Raw genomic sequence first — 24749 nt, forward strand, 5'->3', positions numbered from 1 at the left:
CCAGGACATGACTTGGAAAAGCACTCCCATAGCATGATGCTGCCACCACCACGCTTCACAGTAACAATATGGGTGATGTGTGGTGTTAGGCTTATGCCAAACATAGCACCTAGCATTGAATCCAAAGAGCTCTATTTTGGTTTCATCAGACCATATAATCTTGATCTCAGAGCCTCTCACATGCCTTCTGACAAACTGTAGCCGAGATGTGAGTTGTTTTCAACAATGTATTTATTTTTTCCTTTCTCCAATCAATGCCACTTTTGTGAAGCACCTGGGCTATTATGGCAGTATACACAGGGTCTCCCAGCTCAGCTGTGGAAGACTATGACTTCCCTCCATTTCTTAATAATGGCATTTAAAAATAATAATAATAATGGCATTTACACTGCTCTGGGGGATATTCAATGCCTCTTATATCCAAACCGCTTGGTGCTTATGAAGGACATTATGCCACGTTTGCTTTGCTTAGAATGTTCTTTCATTTTTCTGATGAAGTTTTAGATAGGAATTGTACTAACCAACTGTTTGACCTTCCAGAGGCAGGTGTATATGATGTGAAATCATCTGAAAAACCTTCATTACATGCACCTTAATTATGTGACTTCTAAAGATATTTTTCTGCACCACAGCTTCTTCAGGTGTATCATAGCAAAAAGAATAAATCCTAATGAAATAAACTTTTTTCCTGGTTTATATTTTATATTTGTTAATGATTAAGAACAATTTGCAGATTTCATTTCCACTTTTACAGTGGCAATACAAATTTGCAAGCAAGGCATGATAGCAAGGTTAAGCAAAAACATTCAAGATCACTGAAAATCCACCCAAAAGGACAGATTGTTTTTTTGTATTTTGCAAGAATATAACAACACTGAAGCATTAGTTGTTGGAGAAAGGAATTATATCAAATGTAAACAAAATATATATTTTGTAATGAAAAAAATGTTCTTGACATTTTTGCCCATACTACTGTAGACAAGATGGGGAAAGGAGCTACATATAGGCGCTAAAATTCCCAAACTGTCAGGATAGCTATATGCAGATAACATTATTCAAATTCCCGGATAACTCCTATCTACAGTGGGGAGAACAAAGTATTTGATACACTGCCGATTTTGCAGGTTTTCCCACTTACAAAGCATGTAGAAGTCTGTCATTTTTATCATAGGTACTCTTTAACTGCGAGTGACGGAATCTAAAACAAAAATCCAGAAAATCACATTGTATGATTTTTAAGTAATTAATTTGCATTTTATTGCATGACATAAGTATTTGATACATCAGAAAAGCAGAACTTAATATTTGGTACAGAAACCTTTGTTTGCAGTTACAGAGATCATACGTTTCCTGTAGTTCTTAACCAGGTTTGCACACACTGAAGCAGGGATTTTGGCCCACTCCTCCATACAGACCTTCTCCAGATCCTTCAGGTTTCGGGGCTGTCGCTGTGCAATACGGACTTTCAGCTCCCTCCAAAGACTTTCTATTGGGTTCAGGTCTGCAGTCTGGCTAGGCCACTCCAGAACCTTGAGATGCTTCTTACGGAGCCACTCCTTAATTGCTCTGGCTGTGTGTTTCAGGTTGTTGTCATGCTGGAAGACCCAACCACGACCCATCTTCAATGCTCTTACTGAGGGAAGGAGGTTGTTGGCCAAGATCTCGCGATACATGGCCCCATCCATCCTCCCCTCAATACGGTGCAGTCGTCCTGTCCCCTTTGCAGAAAAGCATCCCCAAAGAATGGTTTCCACCTCCATGCTTCACGGTTGGGATGGTGTTCTTGGGGTTGTACTCATCCTTCTTCTTCCTCCAAACACGGCGAGTGGAGTTTAGACCAGAAAGATCTATTTTTGTCTCATCAGACCACATGACCTTCTCCCATTCCTCCTCTGGTCATCCAGATGATCATTGGAAAACTTCAGACGGGCCTGGACATGCGCTGGCTTGAGCAGGGGGACATTGCGTGCGCTGCAGGATTTTAATCCATGACGGCATAGAGTGTTACTAATGGTTTTCTTTGAGACTGTGGTCCCAGCTCTCATCAGGTCATTGACCAGGTCCTGCCGTGTAGTTCTGGGCTGATCCCTCATCTTCCTCATGATCATTAATGCCCCACGGGGTGAAATCTTGCATGGAGCCCCAGGCCGAGGGAGATTGACCATCATCTTGAACTTCTTCCATTTTCTAATAACCGCACCAACAGTTGTTGCCTTCTCACCAAGCTGCTTGCCTATTTTCCTGTAGCCCATCTCAGCCTTGTGCAGGTCTACCATTTTATCCTTAATGTCCTTACACAGCTCTCTGGTCTTGGCCATTGTGGAGAGGTTGGAGTCTGTTTGATTGAGTGTGTGGACAGGTGTCTTTTATACAGGTAACGAGTTCAAACAGGTGCAGTTAATACAGGTAATGAGTGGAGAACAGGAGGGCTTCTTAAAGAAAAACTAACAGGTCTGTGAGAGACGGAATTCTTACTGGTTGGTTGGTGATCAAATACTTATGTCATGCATAAAAGGCAAATTAATTATTAAAAAAATCATACAATGTGATTTTCTGGATTTTTGTTTTAGATTCCGTCTCTCACAGTTTAAGTGTACCTATGATATAAATTACAGACCTCTACATGCTTTGTAAGTAGGAAAACCTGCAAAATCAAATACTTGTTCTCACCACTGTATGTGTCAGCAGAGGGCTTACTGCTCCCCTGATTTTTTCACTGTTGCTCTCAGATGCTCTCAGAGATCCATGAGACTCAGTGGTTGACCCAGATCCGCGATTAAGTATCCTGGGAGTTTCAGAGGCCCTGAATAGACCACTACAGTGCCAACAACAACAGATTTATTTCAGATTTTTCTTTATTAGGAAGGAAGGGAGGGACGTAATGTCTGTCTGGGGGTAAGTGGTTATCTTTTCTATTCTGTTTTTGATTGTTTTTACTTGTTCATAATTGTAGTTAATTTTCTGGTTTGTTTTGTTATTTAAATTGTTTGAACAAACAATATATTTGAGGTTCAAATTCTTGTACTGCCCATGTCCTTTGTATGTGCAATACAGACATTTAAACAAGAATTTCAACTATGTTTGGTATCTTTAATGAGAACCATTGAGGTTGCATTTAGCCACCATGGTCCTTAATCTCTGGAACAGCTCAAAAAAGACCTTAAAGGAGCAATATGTAAGATTTTTATTGTACTACTAAATACAAACCTAAATCACCAGAATCTTCCACAGTTAATGATTAAAGTTAATGTTTCAAAAATGTTTGCCTGAGTTATTCCCCATTAGACTTTCTCGCTTGTCTGTCTGTAGTTTATATTGAAGAGTACTTGCTTCATACTGGCTTTAGACACTCTCCGTATTATCTCCCCATCCTAAACCCCATCCTAACCCCCATCCTAAACCCCATCCTAACCCCCATGCTAATCCCCATCCTAACCCCCATCCTAACCCCCATGCTAATCCCCATCCTAACCCCCATCCTAATCCCCATCCTAATCCCCATCATAACCCCCATCCTAATCCCATCCTAACCCCCATCCTAACCCCCATCCTAACCCCCATGCTAATCCCCATCCTAACCCCCATCCTAATCCCCATCATAATCCCCATCCTAATCCCCATCCTAATCCCCATCCTAACCCCCATCCTAATCCCCATCACAACCCCCATCCTAACCCCCATCCTAACCCCCATCCTAAACCCCATCCTAACCCCCATCCTAACCCCCATCCTAATCCCCATCCTAATCGCCATCCTAACCCTAACCCTGGACTAGTTAATACTATTCTGATCTTGTTTGATAAAGGAAGACGTGAAAGATTGATGTTCGGTAAATTAAGAAGTTGTGCTATTTATTACATTTGGTCTTGAAAACGTTAGAGGCAGGATTCTACTCAGTGCCCCTATAAATTGTATCTATTTAAAAAGGCTTTACTTTGCTCATAGGCCTGTTACTTATATATTTGTTGTCTATATATTTTGGTGTATTTGTCTCTTAGGTACTGATATTTTATAATAGCTTTTCTAAGCACTTTGAAATGGAATAAAATTCAGCCTTGAACGTTAATGCAAACAATTCCTACAGGTGTTCCAACTTTTGATTACTTACAAACCCTTTGTATGTATAAAAGCAGTGTTGGAATAAATTATGCTAATTAACCCTTCTAAGCATTATTTGGACAGTATTGTACTGCAGAAAGTAGTTTATTGCTACCATAATGGCAAAAAAGGCAATTGACAAAGGAAGACAGACAGACCATTATAACACCTGGAAGTGAAGGTTTTTCCTTTAGAGAAATTGTAAAGAAAGCCAAGATTTCAATGAGTACTGTTTCTTACACCATCAACTGGAGAAACTGGAGGAAACTCTGACAGGAAGAGGTCTGGCAGACCCAAAGCCACAACAGAATCAGAAGACAAGTTTCTGTCATGAAGCACTGACAGTGGACTACTGAAGTCTGGAAGAAGAGTTTATGGACTGATTAATAAAAGTTGCGTGAATTTCAATTAAAATAGGATAACATTTGTTACAGTAAAAAAGTTACTTTATTGGGCACTTTAATAGGTATTTACTAAAGTACTTTAATTTAAAGGGGTACTGTGCAGAATCCTGCCCCTGAACAATAATATGACTTGTCTCCTCCTTGTCTTTCCTCACTGAACAAGTCCAGTAAAGAATTAGCTAGTCCATGGTGGTTTAGGGTGGGAAGGATAGTACTGCAATTGTTGAAAGCAAAAGGAGATTACATGTCAATGCAAACTGATAGACAGAGAGACAAGAACGTTTAAATGGGGAATATATCAGTCACTCACATGAATTTTCTAGATTTTTTTTTTTTGAAACATTAAAGTAAAACATTAACTGCAGATATCTACTGATAATTTTTTGAAATAGTTTTTATGCTAGTAGTACCGTACAAATCTTGCATATTGCCCCTCTAAACTCTTAAGGTGGGACGGTATTTTATTGTGCTGGGGGATATGAGGAATGCACTTTCTAACTTTTCTCAGTCTCCTCCAGTTTTACATTTTAGGAGGAGATGAGGTCCTGGTCCACACCTGCGGAGTACCTGGTTTGGGGGGCCCGTTGCTGTCCCTGTACTTGTCCACCTCGTCATACTTTTGACCTAGTCTAGAATCAAATAGACTCTGGATTTAGCCCAGAGAAATGTATTTATTATTCCAATTGGACTCTTAATATCTCACCTGGCACAGCCAGAAGAGGACTGGTCACCCCTCTGAGCCTAGGTCCTCTCTAGGTTTCTTCCTAAAATTCAACCTTCTTAGGGAGTTTTTCCTAGCCACTGAAATCCAACACTACTGTTGTTTGCTACTTGGGGTTTTAGGCCGGGTGTCTCTGTAAAGCACTTTGTGACAACTGCTGTTGTAAAAAGGGCTTTATAAATACATTTGATTGAAATTTGATTGATTGACTGATAGGGTGAACCAACTGCTTGCCTTTACGTGATTCGTCAAGACCTTTAGTAAGTCACGTATTGCCCTCTGGGTAGTGTAGTTTATGTAACATTACGTTAGGTCATTACAAATCTCTCTGACACTGACGCTTTTTCTGTCAGTTGTAGAGTACAGACTGCATGTGAGAAGTAGCGGTACGCAAAACAAAGTGCAGGTACGCTTAAGAGTAAAATGTAGAAGTGCCGGTACTGTGTACCGGTGAGTACTGCCCCACTTCAAGCACTGTATATAACCATCAGGTTACTAACTCAGTCGGTTGTTGAGCTTGTACTAGCTTGCGGGTGCACAACCACCCACCACCCCTCCCATCACCTGTTAAATTCTGTTCTCCTTGTCCATCTGGTCATGCTCTGACCTGGACTAAGTTTAATGGACTCTGGACCTGGATTTAATTATAATCCAGGTCCATATTATAACTTGTACTCTTAACATTCACCCGGCACAGCCAGAAGAGGACTGGTCAGTCCTCTGAGCCTGGTTACTCTCTAGGTTTCTTCCTAAACTTCAGCCTTCTTAGGAAGTTTTTCCTTGCCAACATTGTTGTTGTTTGCTCCTTGGGGTTTCAGGCTGGGTGTTTTGTAAAAGCACTTTGTGACAACTGGTGATGTAAAAAAGGGCTTTAGAAATACATTTGATTGATTGATTGTTCCTTGTCGGGGTGATCAATACTCCATACCTTGCTCATTGCCATGGGAAATGCATAAAAAATAACAAGGTATGTTATTGTGGGAGTATCGTATACACGATCATGTGATGGCAATGAGTTACCCTAAAGGAGCTTAACCTAATGCCAAGACTTGCATGTACAGGGCTGTATATAAGTTCTACAATAAATGATTATACTCACACATGGTGTTTTGTGTCTGAATTAAAGTTACTCATCAAGGATGCAGAATAAGTAAAATGACCGCGGTGATATATGCATGTTTGTGTACGCGTACTTCCATCTCTTCATCAACCGGATCATTCTCTGAATGAAATTCCAAAATCTCTTTTCCAGTAAATCTGGATATTGTGGCCCAAACAAAGTAATTAAAAAACTGAAATAAAATTTTTAAAAAAGATTATGATAATATTTGCACTCTGGTTAAAAGACTTTGCTAAATCATGTAAATACAAATGTAATAAGCTATATAAATTATCTTTAAAGGAGAACATTTAATTTGTAATTGCAATTGTTTATATGAGGGTTGAGATGTACCTGGGTCATATTCATTAGTCCACACAATAGCAAACTTTTTTCCACTCCTAACTCTGGAATTCATTAGATGAATAAGAAATTATACATTATATACAAAGACTGATATCTTTTCAGGTCTAGGTTGAGTTCAACAGTAGGATTGTTATACTCTTCTGACATCTACTGGTCAGATGGAACTGTGGCCTGATCAAAGTGAAAAGAAATATAGAACTTTGGTCACAGACATATCTATAACATCAGTCTACATACTTTTAAACAACAGCATTGAAAATGGATAACAGAGTTCATTTTCTAATTTCCCAATAGACTGAAGATTTCGCAAAGTGAGTAGAAATGAGATTATGAAATGATACTGAGGGAAATCCCACAAAATCGTGTCACATGATGGGCGTGTTACTCATGTGGACATACTACTTATATTGTTGTTTCAACCAGCACCCCACAGCCCATGGTTGTCTAGCAACCCTCCATGTTTGTCATGTAACCAATAACAGAGAACTTAGTAAGACCTAACAAGTAAGACCTAACAACAGAGTAGACCTAACAACTAGAGAAAAAGGAAATTACAGCTTACTCCGTTACCCAAGATTCGTCAGACATGACACACGAGAAAGGCTTTGTGGGAAGCAATAATATATCCCACTATGTGTTAAATGATTCAATCACCCTTAAGGTATTTTCACTATCTCTGTTTATCATTTGCAAGACTGTATCTATTTTAACCGACTTTATTCTGTATTTCCTCCATAAAGATAAGCTATAGACTTAGTTTTCTGACCAAAGAGCATGAGGACAGAGGGTGTGTTCAGTGTAGGCTGCCATTGAACATTCTGAGCATTCCTCTCTGTAGTGCTAAGTGAATCTTTATCAGCTTGACTAGGGAGTTCCCTCTACCCTCTGTGCCACATTCAGGTGGGATTTATTGTCTGCACTAAACAGAAATCATAGGTAAATCTGTGAAATGCTGCAGTCTAACTCTATGTCCGCAACTTTAGTTTCGTTGGTGAGTTCTCCCAGAAATGGAATTTATCAAAATAGACAATAAACAATTAATACATTATTCAGGAAAGAAATATAATCTACTAGAGAATGTATTACAAGCTTGTAGGCGATTGTCACGTCCTGGCTGTGCCCCTAGCCATCTCTGCGCTGGGCTCGGGGCATAGCCAGGACAGGACAGGAGGTGGCCTTTAGCCACCTCTACTCCTTTTTTTGGTTTCCCCAATTGGAGGCAGGTGTTAGTTATTGCCTCCAATTGGGGACCCTATTTAAGTTTAGTTTGTAGGCCCCAAGGCGTGGTTCATTTTGGTTTTGTGTATCTTGTGTAAGGAAGACCCACGTCACTGGTTGCTGCCTTTTTGTTTGTTGGAGTCCTTCTTTCTTTTTTTTTTGATTAAACATGGATTACCATCCCTACCTCTACTCTGCGCCTGTGTCCTTTCCATCCCACGACCGTGACAGAATGAACCACCACCAAGAGACACAGCAGAAATGGACGGTAGGGGAACTCCTCGGTTGGCCGGACAGCGACACCGAGGAGGAGGAGAACCCCTACTGTCCTCTGCGGCACACCGGGCCTCCACAGCATCCACCCCGGAGGAGACGTCGACGGAGGCGACGTAAGCAAACCTCCGTGTGTCCGCCCCAAGAATTTCTTGGCGGGGTGCTGTGGGGGCAGGCGGAGTGGAAGGACGCGGCCGTGCCACCTGTGCTCACGTGTGGGGTAGTCCAGGTGCCCCAGCCCTGCCCGGTGCCAGCTCCTAGGCGTCGGGCAACAACGCCGGTGGGGCCGATGAGGGCTTTCCCTGATGTAGGGAGATGTGAGGACTGGTGGGGCTATCGGGACCCGCCGTACCGGTTCTCGCAGCCAGCGCCCCCCGCTGCCCGGGAGCCGCAGCCAGCGCCGCCAGCGCCCCACGCTGCCAGGGAGCCGCAGCCAGCGCCCCCCGCTGCCCGGGAGCCGCAGCCAGCGCCGTCAGCGCCCCATGCTGCCCGGGAGCCGCAGCCAGCGCCCCCCGCTGCCCAGTGGCCGCAGCCCCCAGCTCCTCCCGCTGCCCAGTGGCCTCAGCCGCCAGCTCCTCCCGCTGCCCAGTGGCCTCAGCCGCCAGCTCCTCCCGCTGCCCAGTGGCCTCAGCCGCCAGCTCCTCCCGCTGCCCAGTGGCCTCAGCCGCCAGCTCCTCCCGCTGCCCTGTTTTCGCCGCCGCCAGGACCCGCCATGGACTGGCCGCCGCCCGGGCCCGCGGATGACTGGCCGCCGCCGCCCGGGCCCGCGGATGACTGGCCGCCGCCGCCCGGGTCCGCGGATGACTGGCCGCCGCCGCCCGGGCCAGCGGATGACTGGCCGCCGCCGCCCGGGGCCGTGGATGACTGGCTGCCGCCGCCCGAGCCAGCGGTTGACTGGCCGCCGTCCCGGCTCTCCCTGACCCTCCGCCGGCTCTCCCTGACCCTCCGCCGGCTCTCCCTGACCCTCCGCCGGCTTCCCCGTCTCCGGCTCCTTCGCCGGCTCTCCCACAGGGTTCTGACCCTCCGCCGGCTCCCCCGGCTCCTGCTCCTCCACCGGCTCCTATTCCCCTGCCGGCTCCCCCGTCTCCTGCTCCTCTGCCGGCTCCTGCTCCCCCGCTGGCCGTCAACCCTCCGCCGGCTCCCCCGTCTCCTATTCCTCCGCCGGCTCCCCCGGCTCCTACTCCTCCACCGGCTCCTGCTCCTCCGCCGGCTCCTACTCCTCCGCCGGCTCTTCCGCCGGCTCCTGACCCTCCACCGGTTTCCCCGTCTCCTACTCCTCCGCCGGCTCTTCCGCAGGCTCCTGACCCTCCGCCGGCTCCCCCGTCTCCTATTCCTCCGCCGGCTCCCCCGGCTCCTACTCCTCCGCCGGCTCTTCCGCCGGCTCCGGACCCTCCGCCGGCTCCCCCGGCTCCTGCTCCTCCACCAGCTCCTATTCCCCTGCCGGCTCCCCCGTCTCCTGCTCCTCTGCCGGCTCCTGCTCCCCCGCTGGCCGTCAACCCTCCGCCGGCTCCCCCGTCTCCTATTCCTCCGCCGGCTCCCCCGGCTCCTACTCCTCCACCGGCTCCTGCTCCTCCGCCGGCTCCTACTCCTCCGCCGGCTCTTCCGCCGGCTCCTGACCCTCCACCGGTTTCCCCGTCTCCTACTCCTCCGCCGGCTCTTCCGCAGGCTCCTGACCCTCCGCCGGCTCCCCCGTCTCCTATTCCTCCGCCGGCTCCCCCGGCTCCTACTCCTCCGCCGGCTCTTCCGCCGGCTCCGGACCCTCCGCCGGCTCCCCCGGCTCCTGCTCCTCCACCGGCTCCTATTCCCCCGCCGGCTCCCCCGTCTCCTGCTCCTCCGCCGGCTCCTACTCCTCCGCCGGCTTTTCCGCCGGCTCCTGACCCTCCGCCGGTTTCCCCATCTCCTGCTCCTCCGCCGGCTCTTCCGCCGGCTCCGGACCCTCCGCCGCCTCCCCCGGCTCCTGCTCCTCCGCCGCCTCCCCCGGCTCCTGCTCCTCCGCCGGCTCCTATTCCCCCGCCGACTCCCCCGTCTCCTGCTCCTCCGCCGGCTCTTCCGCCGGCTCCTGACCCTCCGCCGGTTTCCCCGTCTCCTATTCCTCCGCCGGCTCCCCCGGCTCCTACTCCTCCGCCGGCTCTTCCGCCGGCTCCGGACCCTCCGCCGGTTTCCCCATCTCCTGCTCCTCCGCCGGCTCTTCCGCCGGCTCCGGACCCTCCGCCGCCTCCCCCGGCTCCTGCTCCTCCGCCGGCTCCTATTCCCCCGCCGGCTCCCCCATCTCCTGCTCCTCCGCCGGCTCTTCCGCCGGCTCCTGACCCTCCGCCGGTTTCCCCGTCTCCTATTCCTCCACCGGCTCCCCCGGCTCCTGCTCCTCCGCCGGCTGTCGACCCTCCGCCGGCTCCCCCGGCTCCTGCTCCTGTCCCGGCCTCTGCCGGCTCCTGCTCCTCCGCCGGCTGTCGACCCGTGAACCCATGAACCCTCCAACACCCCGTAGAGGGTATAGAGCTGGTCCAGATCTCATCCACCCCCGGTGCCTTGCCACAGAGGAGTTTCTTGACCACCTCTGTGACTTCAGCCCGGGTGATGGACGAGTCCACCTCTGAGCCCTCATCCTCTGCTTCCTCAATGGAAGACGTGACGGCAGGATTGAGGAGATCCTCGAAGTACTCCTTCCACTGCCCGACGACATCCCCAGTTGAGGTCAACAGCTGCCCACCTCTACTGTAAACAGCGTTGGTAGGGCACTGTTTCCCTCTCCTGAGGCGCCGGACGGTTTGCCAGAATCTCTTTGAGGCCAGCCGATAGTCCTTCTCCATGGCCTCACCGAACTCCTCCCAGGCCCGAGTTTTTGCCTCCACAACCACCCGGGCTGCAATCCGCTTGGCCTGTCGGTACCCGTCAGCTGCCTCAGTTGTCCCTCAAGCCAACCAGGCCTGATAGGACTCCTTCTTCAACTTGACGGCATCCCTTACTTCCGGTGTCCACCACCAGGTTCGGGGATTGCCGCCTCGACAGGCACCGAAGACCTTACGGCCACAGCTCCGAGCGGCCGCTTCGACAATGGCGGTGGAGAACATGGTCCACTCGGACTCAATATCTCCAACCTCCCTCGGGATCTAGTCGAAGCTCTGCCGGAGGTGGGAGTTAAAGATCTCTCTGACAGGAGACTCGGCCAGACGTTCCCAGCAGAGCCTTACAGTACGCTTGGGCCTGCCAAGTCTGTCCAGCTTCCTCCCCCGCCATCGGATCCAACTCACCACCAGGTGTTGATCAGTTGACAGCTCCGCCCCTCTTTTCACCCGAGTGTCCAAGACATACGGCCGCAGGTCAGATGAAACGACAACAAAGTCGATCCTCGACCTGCGGCCTAGGGTGTCCTGGTGCCACATGCACTGATGGACACCCTTATGCTTAAACATGGTGTTCGTTATGGACAAACTGTGGCTAGCACAGAAGTCCAATAACTGAACACCGCTCGGGTTCAGATCAGGGGGGGGGTTCCTCCCAATCACGCCCCTCCAGGTGTCACTGTCGTTGCCCACGTGGGCGTTGAAGTCCCCCAGTAGAACGATAGAGTCGGAGCACTTTCCAGCACCCCTCCCAGAGACTCCAAGAAGGTCGGGTACTCTACTCTGCTGTTCGGCCCGTAGGCACAAACAACAGTGAGAGACCTATCCCCGACCTGTAGGCGCAGGGAAACGACCCTCTCGTTCACCGGGGTAAACTCCAGCGGATGGCGGCAGAGCTGGGGAGCTATAAGCAAACCCACACCAGCCCGCCGCCTCTCACCATGGGCAACTCCAGAGTGGTGAAGAGTCCATCCTCTCTCAAGGAGTGTGGTTCCAGAGCCCATGCCGTGCGTAGAGGTGATCCCGACTACCTCTAGTCGGAACCTCTCAACCTCACGCACGATCTCAGGCTCCTTCCCCGCCAGCGAGGTGACGTTCCACGTCCGTAGAGCTAGTTTCCGTGTCCAGGGATCGGGTTGTCTAGGCCCCCGCCTTCGACTGCCACCCGATCCAGGCGCTCGCATACGAGCCCCAACCCCGGGCCTGGCTCCAGGGTGGGGCCCCGGCTGCGCCATACCAGGTGACTCAAGACATATCCTCTCACAGAATGTTCTTATAACAGAACTGCTTTATAGCTAGTTTGTTCATGTCTAGATAAGTATACTCTAAGATACAATTTCAATGGTACATTATGAATTACAAATGTAAGATTACATTTGATATGAAAAATAACAAAAACAGTAATATTATTCTACAGAGAGCACATGGTAGAGTATTTGGTTTTTTATTAGTCTAATTCTCTACGGGAGTTTTTTTATGGATCTAATTCTCTATGGGTCCAATTCTCATGGATAATGTAGACATTACATGAAAGGCCAAGCAGAGCCTGCAGACAAGTTGTGGTGAAGCAGCATTTGCCAGACCACTTTTCAATAACTATAATGAAAATAAATACGTGTTTTTTCTTTTCTGATGCACCAGTCCGATTCACAGAAATTGTTTGTGCGGGCCGGGCACAAAGCCCAAGACATGGTATGTAACACATTGCTCCCAGGTTCTGACATAAACTGCAAAAGCTCTTGAATGAATGCAGCTGTCATGGAGATCCAATGCCCTCCCTCCCTTGTTTGGATTACGGATACTTGTTTTTTTGTTTATCACCCTCACCTGTTTCGCTAATCACTCTTCCTATTTAAGTTCCTATTTTCGCAGTTTATCTTGTTGGTCTTTGTTTGGCGCATGCCTTTTGTTTAGGTTGTTTTGTTTTGTCCAATCTAGTAGTGTAGTGTTTCTTTTGTTAGAATTCATTACTCTAGGATTATATGGTGTATCGGCTCCATTGCAGGACCCCCACGGAGGCTGAGAGGAGAAGGGCGCTCGGCCACAGCAGCTGCGAGTAGAGTACCAGTGACCAGGTTCTTCGGTTGTGAGGGGTGCCCGCAGTCTAACAGGAAGTTATGGCATACTGGCTCTGGCACAAGACCACTATGGAGGTGGATCTGGGAGTATGAAGAAGACCATCGTCCCCAGCAGCTGCCGAAGAGGAGAGCGCCTGCACTGTTCCTAGTGTCCAGTCATCGGTCTTCACCTGGCCCCTTCTGGTTCTCGTTTCTGGGCTAGGACTAGGCTGTTCCGATTGCTCATGGAGCCGCTATTGCTCACAAAGCACTTTCTGTATGGCAGCATGGCTTTTGGTGATGCACCGGGTTTGGTGGCTAATGCCTTTGGACATGCCCTGCCCCCCTTTCTGTTTCTTGAGGCTAGAGCCGGGGGGGTGGGGGTACTGTCACATCCTGTCAGACTTGCCATACCAGTGAGATCCAACTCCCTCTTTTCCTCATTTGGTCCACGGACACTCACCTGTTTCCCTAATCACTGTTCCTATTTAAGTTCATCCTTTCCCAGTGTATCTTGTCGATCTTTGTTTGGCATATGCCTTTTGTTTTGGTTGTTCTGTTTTGTCCTGTCTAAATTAACTCAAAATGTATTACACTTACTTTTTACATAAATGTATTCAGCAACTCCGCCAAAGGTGGTCCCCAAAAGGTTATATTCCTTGGGTGGTCCCTGGAATAGCAAAAAGGTTGTGAACCTCTCAATTAGTCACTAGTACTGTGTGCCCCTGTTCCGTTGGCCATTGTAAATGTTACATCTTAGTTATTTTCATTAAAAGTCCTCTGTTCTCCCTATGCCTGTGTCCTGCCTCTTACCAGTAACGTTACATACATTAAATGTTTCCAAGAAACCGCCTGAGACAATTATAATTGTTTTGTTGTGATCAGTTAGACATGCATAAAATACTATAAATGATGTACAGAAAACTAACTATAATAAATGCACTGCAAGTATAACTACTCTGACCAGTAACCAATTTCCTTTCTTCTGAGCTGGGAAGGTGAGCAGAAAACTGTTGTCCTGTCCCTGAGCAAAGCAGTTAACTGTAAATTATCCTTGCGTGCTCATCGTGGCAGCCCCTTTTATCACTTAAATTGGGAGGGGTTGAGTTTAGTGCAAAAGCCAAATCCCAGTTAGACCTTTGAGAATTTACAAATATCCCTTTTTCAATGCACCATGGGCACAGGAGTGAATTTGATATTGGGTGGGAAACATTTGATATTTTTCGCTAAGTGTTGATATTAAAGGATGGACGGCAATAAAGAAAATAAAGACAACAACTCCTAGGTCTTTGTGTTTAATGACAGTTTGATAATTACAAAAGCGAAAATGAATATCCTTCTCTTTACAACCCTCACTTTCCCATCTTCTTCTTGTGCAACTGGTAGCACTGCTCACAGGCAATGGACAGACCCACAACTAGAGAAACAAACTCCTCAAAGTCCACCTCTCCATCACCGTTAGAGTCCAGATCCTTCATGATTTTGTCTACTGTGGCTGGGTCCTTCTGAGACTGAGGGAGAAGCATGAGGAACACAGCAACATTTTAACAATAATAATTTATAATAATAATTTCACAGTCATGATGGACAAGGATTACAGTTGGTGTCGCATCTCTTTATAGAGTAGAGCCATGACAAGTAAGGCAAGTGCTTTGCTAACCACCAAGCTGGGAATACGTAATTCCCTAGTTCTAAACTCTGGTAGGCTGGGTCCAATCAAACACGAGGACTGAAGCCTAAGAGTTTTCCTGGTCTTGTAATCAAGCAAAGAACTCCTTTCCTTTAATGTTTTCTGTATCAATCAGAGTGCTCGAGTTAATGTCTAAACTGCATCCCTAAACATCACAAATGGGACCCTAAAGGTCTCAGATGGCACCCTGTTATCTGTATAATGCACTACACTTAATTGCACAAACTAGGTGCGACTTGGGAATTAACTGTGGAGAGAGAGGTAGAAATGGCCACCTTGAGGAAGCCGGACAGCTCGTTCTCCATCAGGTCCTTGAGCTCGCGGCGGCTCAGAGTGTTGCCACAGCCCTCCTTTGCGGCGTACTTGTGAAACACGACGATCAGGGACTCCATGGCACGTTCCAGATCTGAAGGCATGGCTACAAGTAAGAGTGAGGTCACACTGAGTATGAGAGAGAGAAGGGAGAGAGACAGGGGGGATAAGATGGAGAGAAATAATAATTTACAACTTATTTTCCCCAACAATGATAGAAGAAAAAGTCCAAATGCTTCCTATTGACACTAAAATGGGAATCTTACGGAGAAATTTGCATCATGATTTGTTGCTTGTACACCGTCATGGAAGCAAGACTTCATGTGACTATCATATTAAACTCATCCCCAGGCTACACAGTATAACTGTTCTATAAACCATCTTTATTTTGCAATAATAATTTAGAGATACTGTAATTTACAAGATTGGTGAATTTCGAAATCTGCTTGTGCGTTGGAATGGGGCCATGTTGAAGCACATTAGAGGGCTGATCCTTTTGCCTTGTCTACTGTGGTAAAACATGAGTAATTCAGCAAAACTTCCATGTACAAACCTTTTTCAAAGACCAGATTCACCAAGATCTCTCAATTGTGGAACAGTGAATACACACAAGTGAGATACAGAGAACTGCCATACATTAAGTTTACTTAGTATTAGTTATTTACAAAGAACATGAAATATAAACACAGCATGCAACAATTACAAAGCACTGAGTTACAGTTCAAATACAAAGTCATTCTACTGAAATTCTTTCAGTTGATAAATTAGGCCCTAATTTATGACTGCGAGACAGTATGTTCTTATTACATTTTCTGGGATCTTTTATTTTAGTTCATGATTTACGTGTTTGTATTTCTTGTTCAGTATGGAAGAAAAACAGTAAGAGAGGAAGGGAAAAAAGGGTGTGCCCTCGAGAAAATAAATAAAATGATTGAATGTGGAAAAAATGAACCAAAGGAAGAGACGTAGAGGCTAATCTTCTCCCCTGACTACTGGAGGTTGCACCAATACCGTGGCGCGTGCTCCTGTTCCAGTCAGCTCTCAACTTAAACCATTCATTCAAAATGAGCCACACCCTTAAAAACTAGGCGTAGGCTGTCTGGACCCAGCGAACACAACTTGTTTTACTGAAGTAACAAAATGCGTCGAGAATATATAGTTTCGTAGAGCGATTGCATATTTGAAATACTTCTTTGAGACAACAGAATAATGTTGACGATTGGCTGATGAATAAATAACGTAGCCAACAACTGTAATACGAATACAGCTGCTAGACATATTCCCAATATGCAACGCCCTCGAATAGGATATACAGCTCCGGAAAAGACCACTGTACCTTTTTCTTTCCTTTCCGAAAAGGAAGGTTTTGAGTGAGGAACAGAAGGGTTAAAATGAAGAGACCACTGCAAACTGAACGCGTTAGAAGCGTTCAATTTGCTCTGGTCACTTAATTTTAACCCTTCGGTTCCTCACTCAAAACTTCTTAACTTTTTTGGAAAGGAAAGACAAAGGTGCAGAGGTCTCTACTTTTTTCCGGAGCTGTATTTTAAATGTATCATACACATTGTGTCTACAATGGGGAGATGTGTGTGCTTTCTTATTTAAAAAAATAAAAATAAGACAATACATTAGAATTATGAGTGACTTGGAAAGAACTGAGAATGAGTCAGAGCATCGTGATGGAAACTTTGAGGAAACTGACTGAAATAACTACTATAACGCACTTCTATAGAATATAAAATGACAGGTTATTTGAAGAATATGTTGATCTTTGACTTTTACACTTTTTACAATACTGACTATTGTCATTGAAGTTTATGAAAATCAGCGTTTTATGATTCATATCACATCACATAAGAAAAGTAAGCCTGGACTGTAAAAATACGGATATTTTGACGGACAGGTTATATTCACAATCTTGAGTATTTGACAACACTCCACACAAAACTGCCCTTCAACGTCCATCGCACAAGCCAGTATTACGTCCGCAGTCTTCAGTAAAGTTTTTTAGTTGGAAGAGATAAAATGTATACAGCCTAGAGCAACTTTTTACATTCGCTGACAAAACAATTAACGTCGTCAAGAAAAATAATACATGCGGAATTCTTACCGTTCAGAACAAGTGAGTTTGCGATTGAGCAGAGGTTATATTGTGCAGAGTTGAGAAAAAGTTGCGGGTGGGAATTTATAGCTAGGCACCGCCCTGTGTGCATTGCCTTGAGTGAATTATGATACTATACTGTATTGAGCAAGAAAGTAGGTTCATGATAGGTTGCCCTGGTAAACAGTTCAAACACCGACTTTTGTAATACATTACTAAAATCACAATTAGGCCTACTCAACATGTTACTTTGCATGGGAATATAATATATGAAAGAAAATTAATGTTCTGAGAGTTGATAGTATTAAAAATCTAACAATCTAACATTTATTAAATGTGATGAACACTGGTAAATGATTAGCCCAGCAGTAACTAATATCTACAGTGACCATCCCTGATAGGTGGGGAAGGGCAAAGATACATCAAAATGTATTTTAAAATAAAATACCAAATACTGAGAAGATACTGAAAATACTTTAACAAAGGAACATGAAATCACTTCGCAAAACCTTCCATCTATCTGCCTGTTTGATCTATCCCTTCACCAGTTCACTGACTCAGTTGTTTAAGTAGACAACAGCTTTTCTCTGCCTAACGAGTCATGCGATAGATCTGACATATGCAACCAGTTAACATATCAAATATTCACATCCCTGTGATCACTCCTCCAATGGGTCAAATCTTTGGCCCATTCCTCCATGCAGATCTCCTCTAGAGCAGTGATGTTTTGGGGCTGTTGCTGGGCAACAGGTACTTTCAACTCCCTCCAAAGACTTTCTATGCGGTTGAGATCTGGTGACCGGCTAGGCCACTCCAGGAGTTTGAAATGCTTCCACGAAGCCACTCCTTTGTTGCCCGGGCGGTGTGTTTGGGTTCATTGTCATGCTGAAAGACCCAGCCACGTTTCATCTTCAATGCCCTTGCTGATGGAAGGAGGTTTTCACTCAAAATCTCATGATACATGACCCCATTCATTCTTTACTTTACACGGATCAGTCGTCCTGGTCCCTTTGCTGAAAAACAGCCCCAAAGCATGATGTTTCCACCCCCATGGTATGGTGTTCTTTGGATGCAACACAGTATTCTTTCTCCTCCAAACACGACGAGTTGAGTTTTTACCAAAAAGTTATTCTGGACCATCCAAATGCTCTCCAGTTTTGTTTCTGGTGTCTTCAATTTTGTTTCTGGTGTCCATTGACAGCTCTTTGGTCTTGGCCATAGTGGAGTTTGGAGTGTGACTGTTTGAGGACAGGTGTCTTTTATACGAATAACAAGTTCAAACAGGTGCCATTAATACAGGTAACGAGTGGAAGACAGAGGAGCCTCTTAAAGAAGAAGTTACAGGTCTGTGAGAGCCAGAAATCTTGCTTGTTTGTAGGTGACCAAATACTTATTTTACAAAAGAATTTACCAATAAATTCATAAAAAATCCAAAATGTGATGTTCTGGATTTTTTTTCTCTCATTTTGTCTCTCATAGTTAAAGTGTACCTATGATGAAAATTACAGGCCTCTCTCATTTTTTAAGTGGGAGAACTTGCACAATTGGTGGCTGACTAAATACTTTTTTGCACCACTGTACACACACACACACACATATTTTACAATTGTAATCTCATTGCAATGACAGTGATACTACGAGCTATGTCCCTAAAACTCCCATGAGCACTATGCAGTGTTTGAATCTGTTCCATTTCTGTTAGGCCTATTGCCTTGTGCGCCAGTGACCGAACGAGTGAATAAGACAGGCTAAGATCTAGCACACCATAGTCAAATTTAATCAAATAAAACGTAGTTTCCCAACATCAAAATGGTGGCTAGTAAAAATGCTGAGTGGCTAGTAACTTTGGAAAACCAGAAACACAGTGGTTGGTGAGCAATAAGTGAATTTCAAGCTCTGTGTACAACATTGTGTACTATTCACAAAACAGTGCAAACTGGCTGTAGAAAGAGGAGTAAGAGGCCCCAGTGTACAAATGAGCAATAGGACAAATGCATTAGTGTCTAGATTTTGAAACACACACCTCAAAGGTCCTCAACTGGAAGCTTCATTAAATAGTACCCGCAAAACACCAACAGTGAACAGTCAACAGTGAACTCTTCAACAGTGAATTGGCGATTCCAGGATGATGGTCTTCTAGGTAGAGTTCCAAAGAAAAAGCCTAATCTCAGACTGGCCAATGAAATGAAAAGATTAAGATGGGCAAAATAACACAGACACTGGACAGAGGATAATTGGAAAAAGGTTTATGGACACACAAATCTAAGTTTGAGCTGTTTGGATCAAGAAGAACATTTGTGAGATGCAGACTAAATGAAACGATTCTGAAAGAGTATGTCAGGTATGGTGGACACAATGGGGTGTCTGGGGGTACTTAGGTGGTGGTAAAGTGGGAGATTTGTACAGGGCTGTCACGTCCTGGCTGTGCCCCTAGCCATCTCTGCGCTGGGCTCGGGGCATAGCCAGGACAGGACAGGAGGTGGCCTTTAGCCACCTCTACTCCTTTTTTTGGTTTCCCCAATTGGAGGCAGGTGTTAGTCATTGCCTCCAATTGGGGACCCTATTTAAGTTTAGTTTGTAGGCCCCAAGGCGTGGTTCATTTTGGTTTTGTTTATCCTGTGTAAGGAATACCCACGTCACTGGTTGCTGCTTTTTGTTTTGTTGGAGTCCTGCATTCTTTATTTTGTATTAAATGGATTACCTTACCTACCTCTACTCTGCGCCTGTTTCCTCTTCATCCCACAACCGTGACAGAATGAACCACCACCAAGAGACACAGCAGAAATGGACGGTAGGGGAACTCCTCGGTTGGCCGGACAGCGACACCGAGGAGGAGGAGAACCCCTACTGTCCTCTGCGGCACACCGGGCCTCCACAGCATCCACCCCGGAGGAGACGTCGACGGAGGCGACGTAAGCAAACCTCCGTGTGTCCGCCCCAAGAATTTCTTGGCGGGGTGCTGTGGGGGCAGGCGGAATGGAAGGACGCGGCCGTGCCACCCGTGCTCACGTGTGGGGTAGTCCAGGTGCCCCAGCCCTGCCCGGTGCCAGCTCCTAGGCGTCGGGCAACAACGCCGGGGGGGCCTATGAGGGCTTTCCCTGATGTTGGGAGATGTGAGGACTGGTGGGGCTATCGGGACCCGCCGTACCGGTTCTCGCAGCCAGCGCCCCCTGCTGCCCGGGAGCCGCAGCCGGCGCCGCCAGCGCCCCACACTGCCCGGGAGCCGCAGCCTGCGCCCCCCGCTGCCCGGAAGCCGCAGCCTGCGCCCCCCGCTGCCCGGAAGCCGCAGCCTGCGCCCCCCGCTGCCCGGGAGCCGCAGCCAGCGCTCCCCGCTCCCTGGGAGCCGCAGCCAGCGCCGCCAGCGCCCCCCGCTGCCTGGGAGCCGCAGCCAGCGCCCCCCGCTGCCTGGGAGCCGCAGCCAGCGCCCCCTGCTGCCCGGGAGCCGCAGCCAGCGCTCCCCGCTCCCTGGGAGCCGCCGCCAGCAACCCCTGCTGCTTGGGAGCCGCAGCCAGCGCCCCCCGCTGCTTGGGAGCTGCAGCCAGCGTCCCCCGCTGCCTGGGAGCCGCAGCCAGCGCCGCCAGCGCCCCCTGCTGCCCGGGAGCCGCAGCCAGCGCCCCCCGCTGCCTGGGAGCCGCAGCCAGCGCCGCCAGCGCCCCCTGCTGCCCGGGAGCCGCAGCCAGCGTCCCCCGCTGCCTGGGAGCCGCAGCCAGCGCTCCCCGCTGCTTGGGAGCCGCAGCCAGCGTCCCCCGCTGCTTGGGAGCCGCAGCCAGCGCCCCCCGCTGCTTGGGAGCCGCAGCCAGCGTTCCCCGCTGCCTGGGAGACGCAGTCAGCGCTGCCAGCGCCCCCCGCTGCCCAGTGGCCGCAGCCGCCAGCTCCTCCCGCTGCCCAGTGGCCGCAGCCGCCAGCTCCTCCCGCTGCCCAGTGGCCTCAGCCGCCAGCTCCACCCGCTGCCCAGTGGCCGCAGCCGCCAGCTCCTCCCGCTGCCCAGTGGCCGCAGCCGCCAGCTCCTCCCGCTGCCCAGTGGCCTCCGCCGCCAGCTCCTCCCGCTGCCCAGTGGCCTCCGCCGCCAGCTCCACCCGCTGCCCAGTGGCCTCAGCCGCCAGCTCCTCCCGCTGCCCTGTTTTCGCCGCCGCCAGGACCCGCCGTGGACTGGCCGCCGCCCGGGCCCGCGGATGACTGGCCGCCGCCGCCCGGGCCCGCGGATGACTGGCCGCCGCCGCCCGGGCCCGCGGATGTCTGGCCGCCGCCGCCCGGGCCCGCGGATGACTGGCCGCCGCCGCCCGGGCCCGCGGATGACTGGCCGCCGCCGCCCGGGTCCGCGGATGACTGGCCGCCGCCGCCGCCCGGGCCCGCGGATGACTGGCCGCCGCCGCCCGAGCCAGCGGATGACTGGTCGCCGCCGCCCGGGGCCGTGGATGACTGGCCGCCGCCGCCCGAGCCAGCGGTTGACTGGCCGCCCGAGGCCGCGGATGACTGGCCGCCGCCGCACGAGGCCGCGGATGACTGGCCGCCGCCCGAGCCCGCGGTGGACTGGCCGCCTTGTCCCACAGCGCCTTCACCTGCCCAGGAGCCCCCGCATCGTCCTACGGCGCCCTCGCCTGTCCCGGCCTCAGCGGCGCCCTCGCCTGTCCCGGCCTCAGCGGCGCCCTCGCCTGTCCCGGCCTCAGCGGCGCCCTCGCCTGTCCCGGCTCTCCCTGACCCTCCGCCGGCTCTCCCTGACCCTCCGCCGGCTTCCCTGTCTCCGGCTCCTTCGCCGGCTCTCCCACAGGGTTCTGACCCTCCGCCGGCTCCCCCGGCTCCTGCTCCTCCACCGGCTCCTATTCCCCCGCCGGCTCCCCCGTCTCCTGCTCCTCCGCCGGCTCCTGCTCCCCCGCCGGCCGTCAACCCTCCGCCGGCTCCCCCGGCTCCTGCTCCTCCGCCGGCTGCCGACCTGCTGCCGGCTCCTATTCCTCCGCCGGCTCCCCTGTCTCCTATGCCTCCGCCGGCTCCCCCGGCTCCTACTCCTCCACCGGCTCCTGCTCCTCCGCCGGCTCCTACTCCTCCGCCGGCTCTTCCGCCGGCTCCTGACCCTCCACCGGTTTCCCCGTCTCCTACTCCTCCGCCGGCTCTTCCGCAGGCTCCTGACCCTCCGCCGGCTCCCCCGTCTCCTATTCCTCCGCCGGCTCCCCCGGCTCCTACTCCTCCGCCGGCTCTTCCGCCGGCTCCGGACCCTCCGCCGGCTCCCCCGGCTCCTGCTCCTCCACCAGCTCCTATTCCCCTGCCGGCTCCCCCGTCTCCTGCTCCTCCGCCGGCTCCTGCTCCCCCGCCGGCCGTCAACCCTCCGCCGGCTCCCCCGGCTCCTGCTCCTCCGCCGGCTGCCGACCTGCTGCCGGCTCCTATTCCTCCGCCGGCTCCCCTGTCTCCTATGCCTCCGCCGGCTCCCCCGGCTCCTACTCCTCCGCCGGCTCTCCCGCCGGCTCCGGACCCTCCGCCGGCTCCCCCGGCTCCTGCTCCTCCGCCGGCTGCCGACCTGCCGCCGGCTCCTATTCCTCCGCCGGCTCCCCCGTCTCCTATTCCTCTGCCGGCTCCTATTCCTCCGCCGGCTCCCCCGGCTCCTACTCCTCCGCCGGCTCTTCCGCCGGCTCCGGACCCTCCGCCGGCTCCCCCGGCTCCTGCTCCTCCACCGGCTCCTATTCCCCCGCCGGCTCCCCCGTCTCCTGCTCCTCCGCCGGCTCCTACTCCTCCGCCGGCTCTTCCGCCGGCTCCTGACCCTCCGCCGGTTTCCCCATCTCCTGCTCCTCCGCCGGCTCTTCCGCCGGCTCTGGACCCTCCGCCGCCTCCCCCGGCTCCTGCTCCTCCGCCGGCTCCTATTCCCCCGCCGGCTCCCCCGTCTCCTACTCCTCCGCCGGCTCTCCCGCCGGCTCCGGACCCTCCGCCGCCTCCCCCGGCTCCTGCTCCTCCGCCGGCTCCTATTCCCCCGCCGGCTCCCCCGTCTCCTGCTCCTCCGCCGGCTCTTCCGCCGGCTCCTGACCCTCCGCCGGTTTCCCCGTCTCCTATTCCTCCACCGGCTCCCCCGGCTCCTGCTCCTCCGCCGGCTGTCGACCCTCCGCCGGTTCCCCCGGCTCCTGCTTCTCCGCCGGCTGTCGACCCGCCGCCGGCTCTCCTGCCGGTTCCTGTCCCTCCGCCGGCTCTCCCGTCTCCTGACCCTCTGCCTCCCTGGCCTGTCCCTGCGGCTCCGCCTCCCCGGCCTGTGCCGGCGGCTCCGGGCGCTGAGCCTCCGCCGGTCCGGGTGTGGTCGTCCCGGTCTTGCGGTCGGGAGCCCGCGCCTTTGGGGGGGGGTACTGTCACGTCCTGGCTGTGCCCCTAGCCATCTCTGCGCTGGGCTCGGGGCATAGCCAGGACAGGACAGGAGGTGACCTTTAGCCACCTCTACTCCTTTTTTTGGTTTCCCCAATTGGAGGCAGGTGTTAGTCATTGCCTCCAATTGGGGACCCTATTTAAGTTTAGTTTGTAGGCCCCAAGGCGTGGTTTATTTTGGTTTTGTTTATCCTGTGTAAGGAATACCCATGTCACTGGTTGCTGCTTTTTGTTTTGTTGGAGTCCTGCATTCTTTATTTTGTATTAAATGGATTACCTTACCTACCTCTACTCTGCGCCTGTGTCCTCTTCATCCCACAACCGTGACAAGGGCAAAAGGGATCATGAAGATGGAAGTCTATCAGTCCATTTTGCAACGCCATGCCATACCCTGTTGATGGTGCATGATTTGAGCCAATTTCCTCCTTCAACAGGACAATGACCCAAAGCAAAACTCCAAACTATGCAATAACTATTTAGGGAAAAAGCAGTCAGCTGGTATTCTGTCTATAATGGAGTGGCCAGCACAGTCACCAAATCTCAACCATACTGAGCTGTTGTGGGAGCAGCTTGATAGTATGGTAGGTAAAAAGTGCCCATCAAGCCAATCCAACTAGTGGGAGGTGCTTCAGGAAACATTTTCAGATTAAACAAAGAAACAACAAACTGCCCTTCCATGAACTGCCACCTTAACATGGTGGAGGGGTTTGAGTACCCGAGTGACCCTAGGATCTTTGTTGTCTGGGGCTATATGCCCTTGGTAGTGTCTCCCAAGGCAAACAGGTCCTAGGCGACGGGTCAGACTAAGAGCGGTTCAAAACCCTTTAATGATGAATTACATTTCGAGCACCGTGTCGTCTTCCCTGATCTGAACCCGAGCGGTGTTTGTCCAGTTTGTCCATAACGAACACCATGTTCAAGCATAAGGGTGTCCATCAGTGCATGTGGCACCAGGACACCCTAGGCCGTAGGTCGATGATCGACTTTGATGTCGTTTCATCTGACCTGCGGCCGTATATCTTGGACACTCTGGTGAAGAGAGGGGCGGAGCTGTCAACTGATCACCACCTGGGATATTGAGTCCGAGTGGACCATGTTCTCCACCGCCATTGTCGAAGCGGCCGCTCGGAGCTGGGTCCGTAAGGTCTCCGGTGCCTGTCGAGGCGGCAATCCCCGAACCCGGTGGTGGACACCGGAAGTAAGGGATGGTGTCAAGCTGAAGAAGGAGTCCTAT

General features: G+C 50.7%; 2 protein-coding genes across 2 annotated transcripts; one reads left to right on the forward strand and one right to left on the reverse strand.

Annotated features, from left to right (window-relative positions):
• Window positions 1-14356: 14356 nt before the first annotated feature.
• s100a10a (S100 calcium binding protein A10a) lies at window positions 14357-17234 on the reverse strand. The gene is given in 3 exon segments (NM_001310909.1): window positions 14357-14587; window positions 15042-15207; window positions 17189-17234. Coding segments are annotated over 2 exon segments (300 nt in total). The 5' UTR covers window positions 15183-15207; window positions 17189-17234; the 3' UTR covers window positions 14357-14428.
• A 4728-nt stretch (window positions 17235-21962) lies between these two features.
• On the forward strand, window positions 21963-23207 carry LOC117594968 (vegetative cell wall protein gp1-like; the record flags this gene model as incomplete). The annotated part of the gene is made up of 2 exons (XM_034294707.1): window positions 21963-22058; window positions 22296-23207. Coding segments are annotated over 2 exons (1008 nt in total), but the record flags the coding sequence as incomplete, so codon positions are not given.
• Window positions 23208-24749: the final 1542 nt, after the last annotated feature.

This window comes from Esox lucius, chromosome 10 (assembly GCF_011004845.1).
Source record: "Esox lucius isolate fEsoLuc1 chromosome 10, fEsoLuc1.pri, whole genome shotgun sequence".
Taxonomy (NCBI): Eukaryota; Metazoa; Chordata; class Actinopteri; order Esociformes; family Esocidae; genus Esox; species Esox lucius.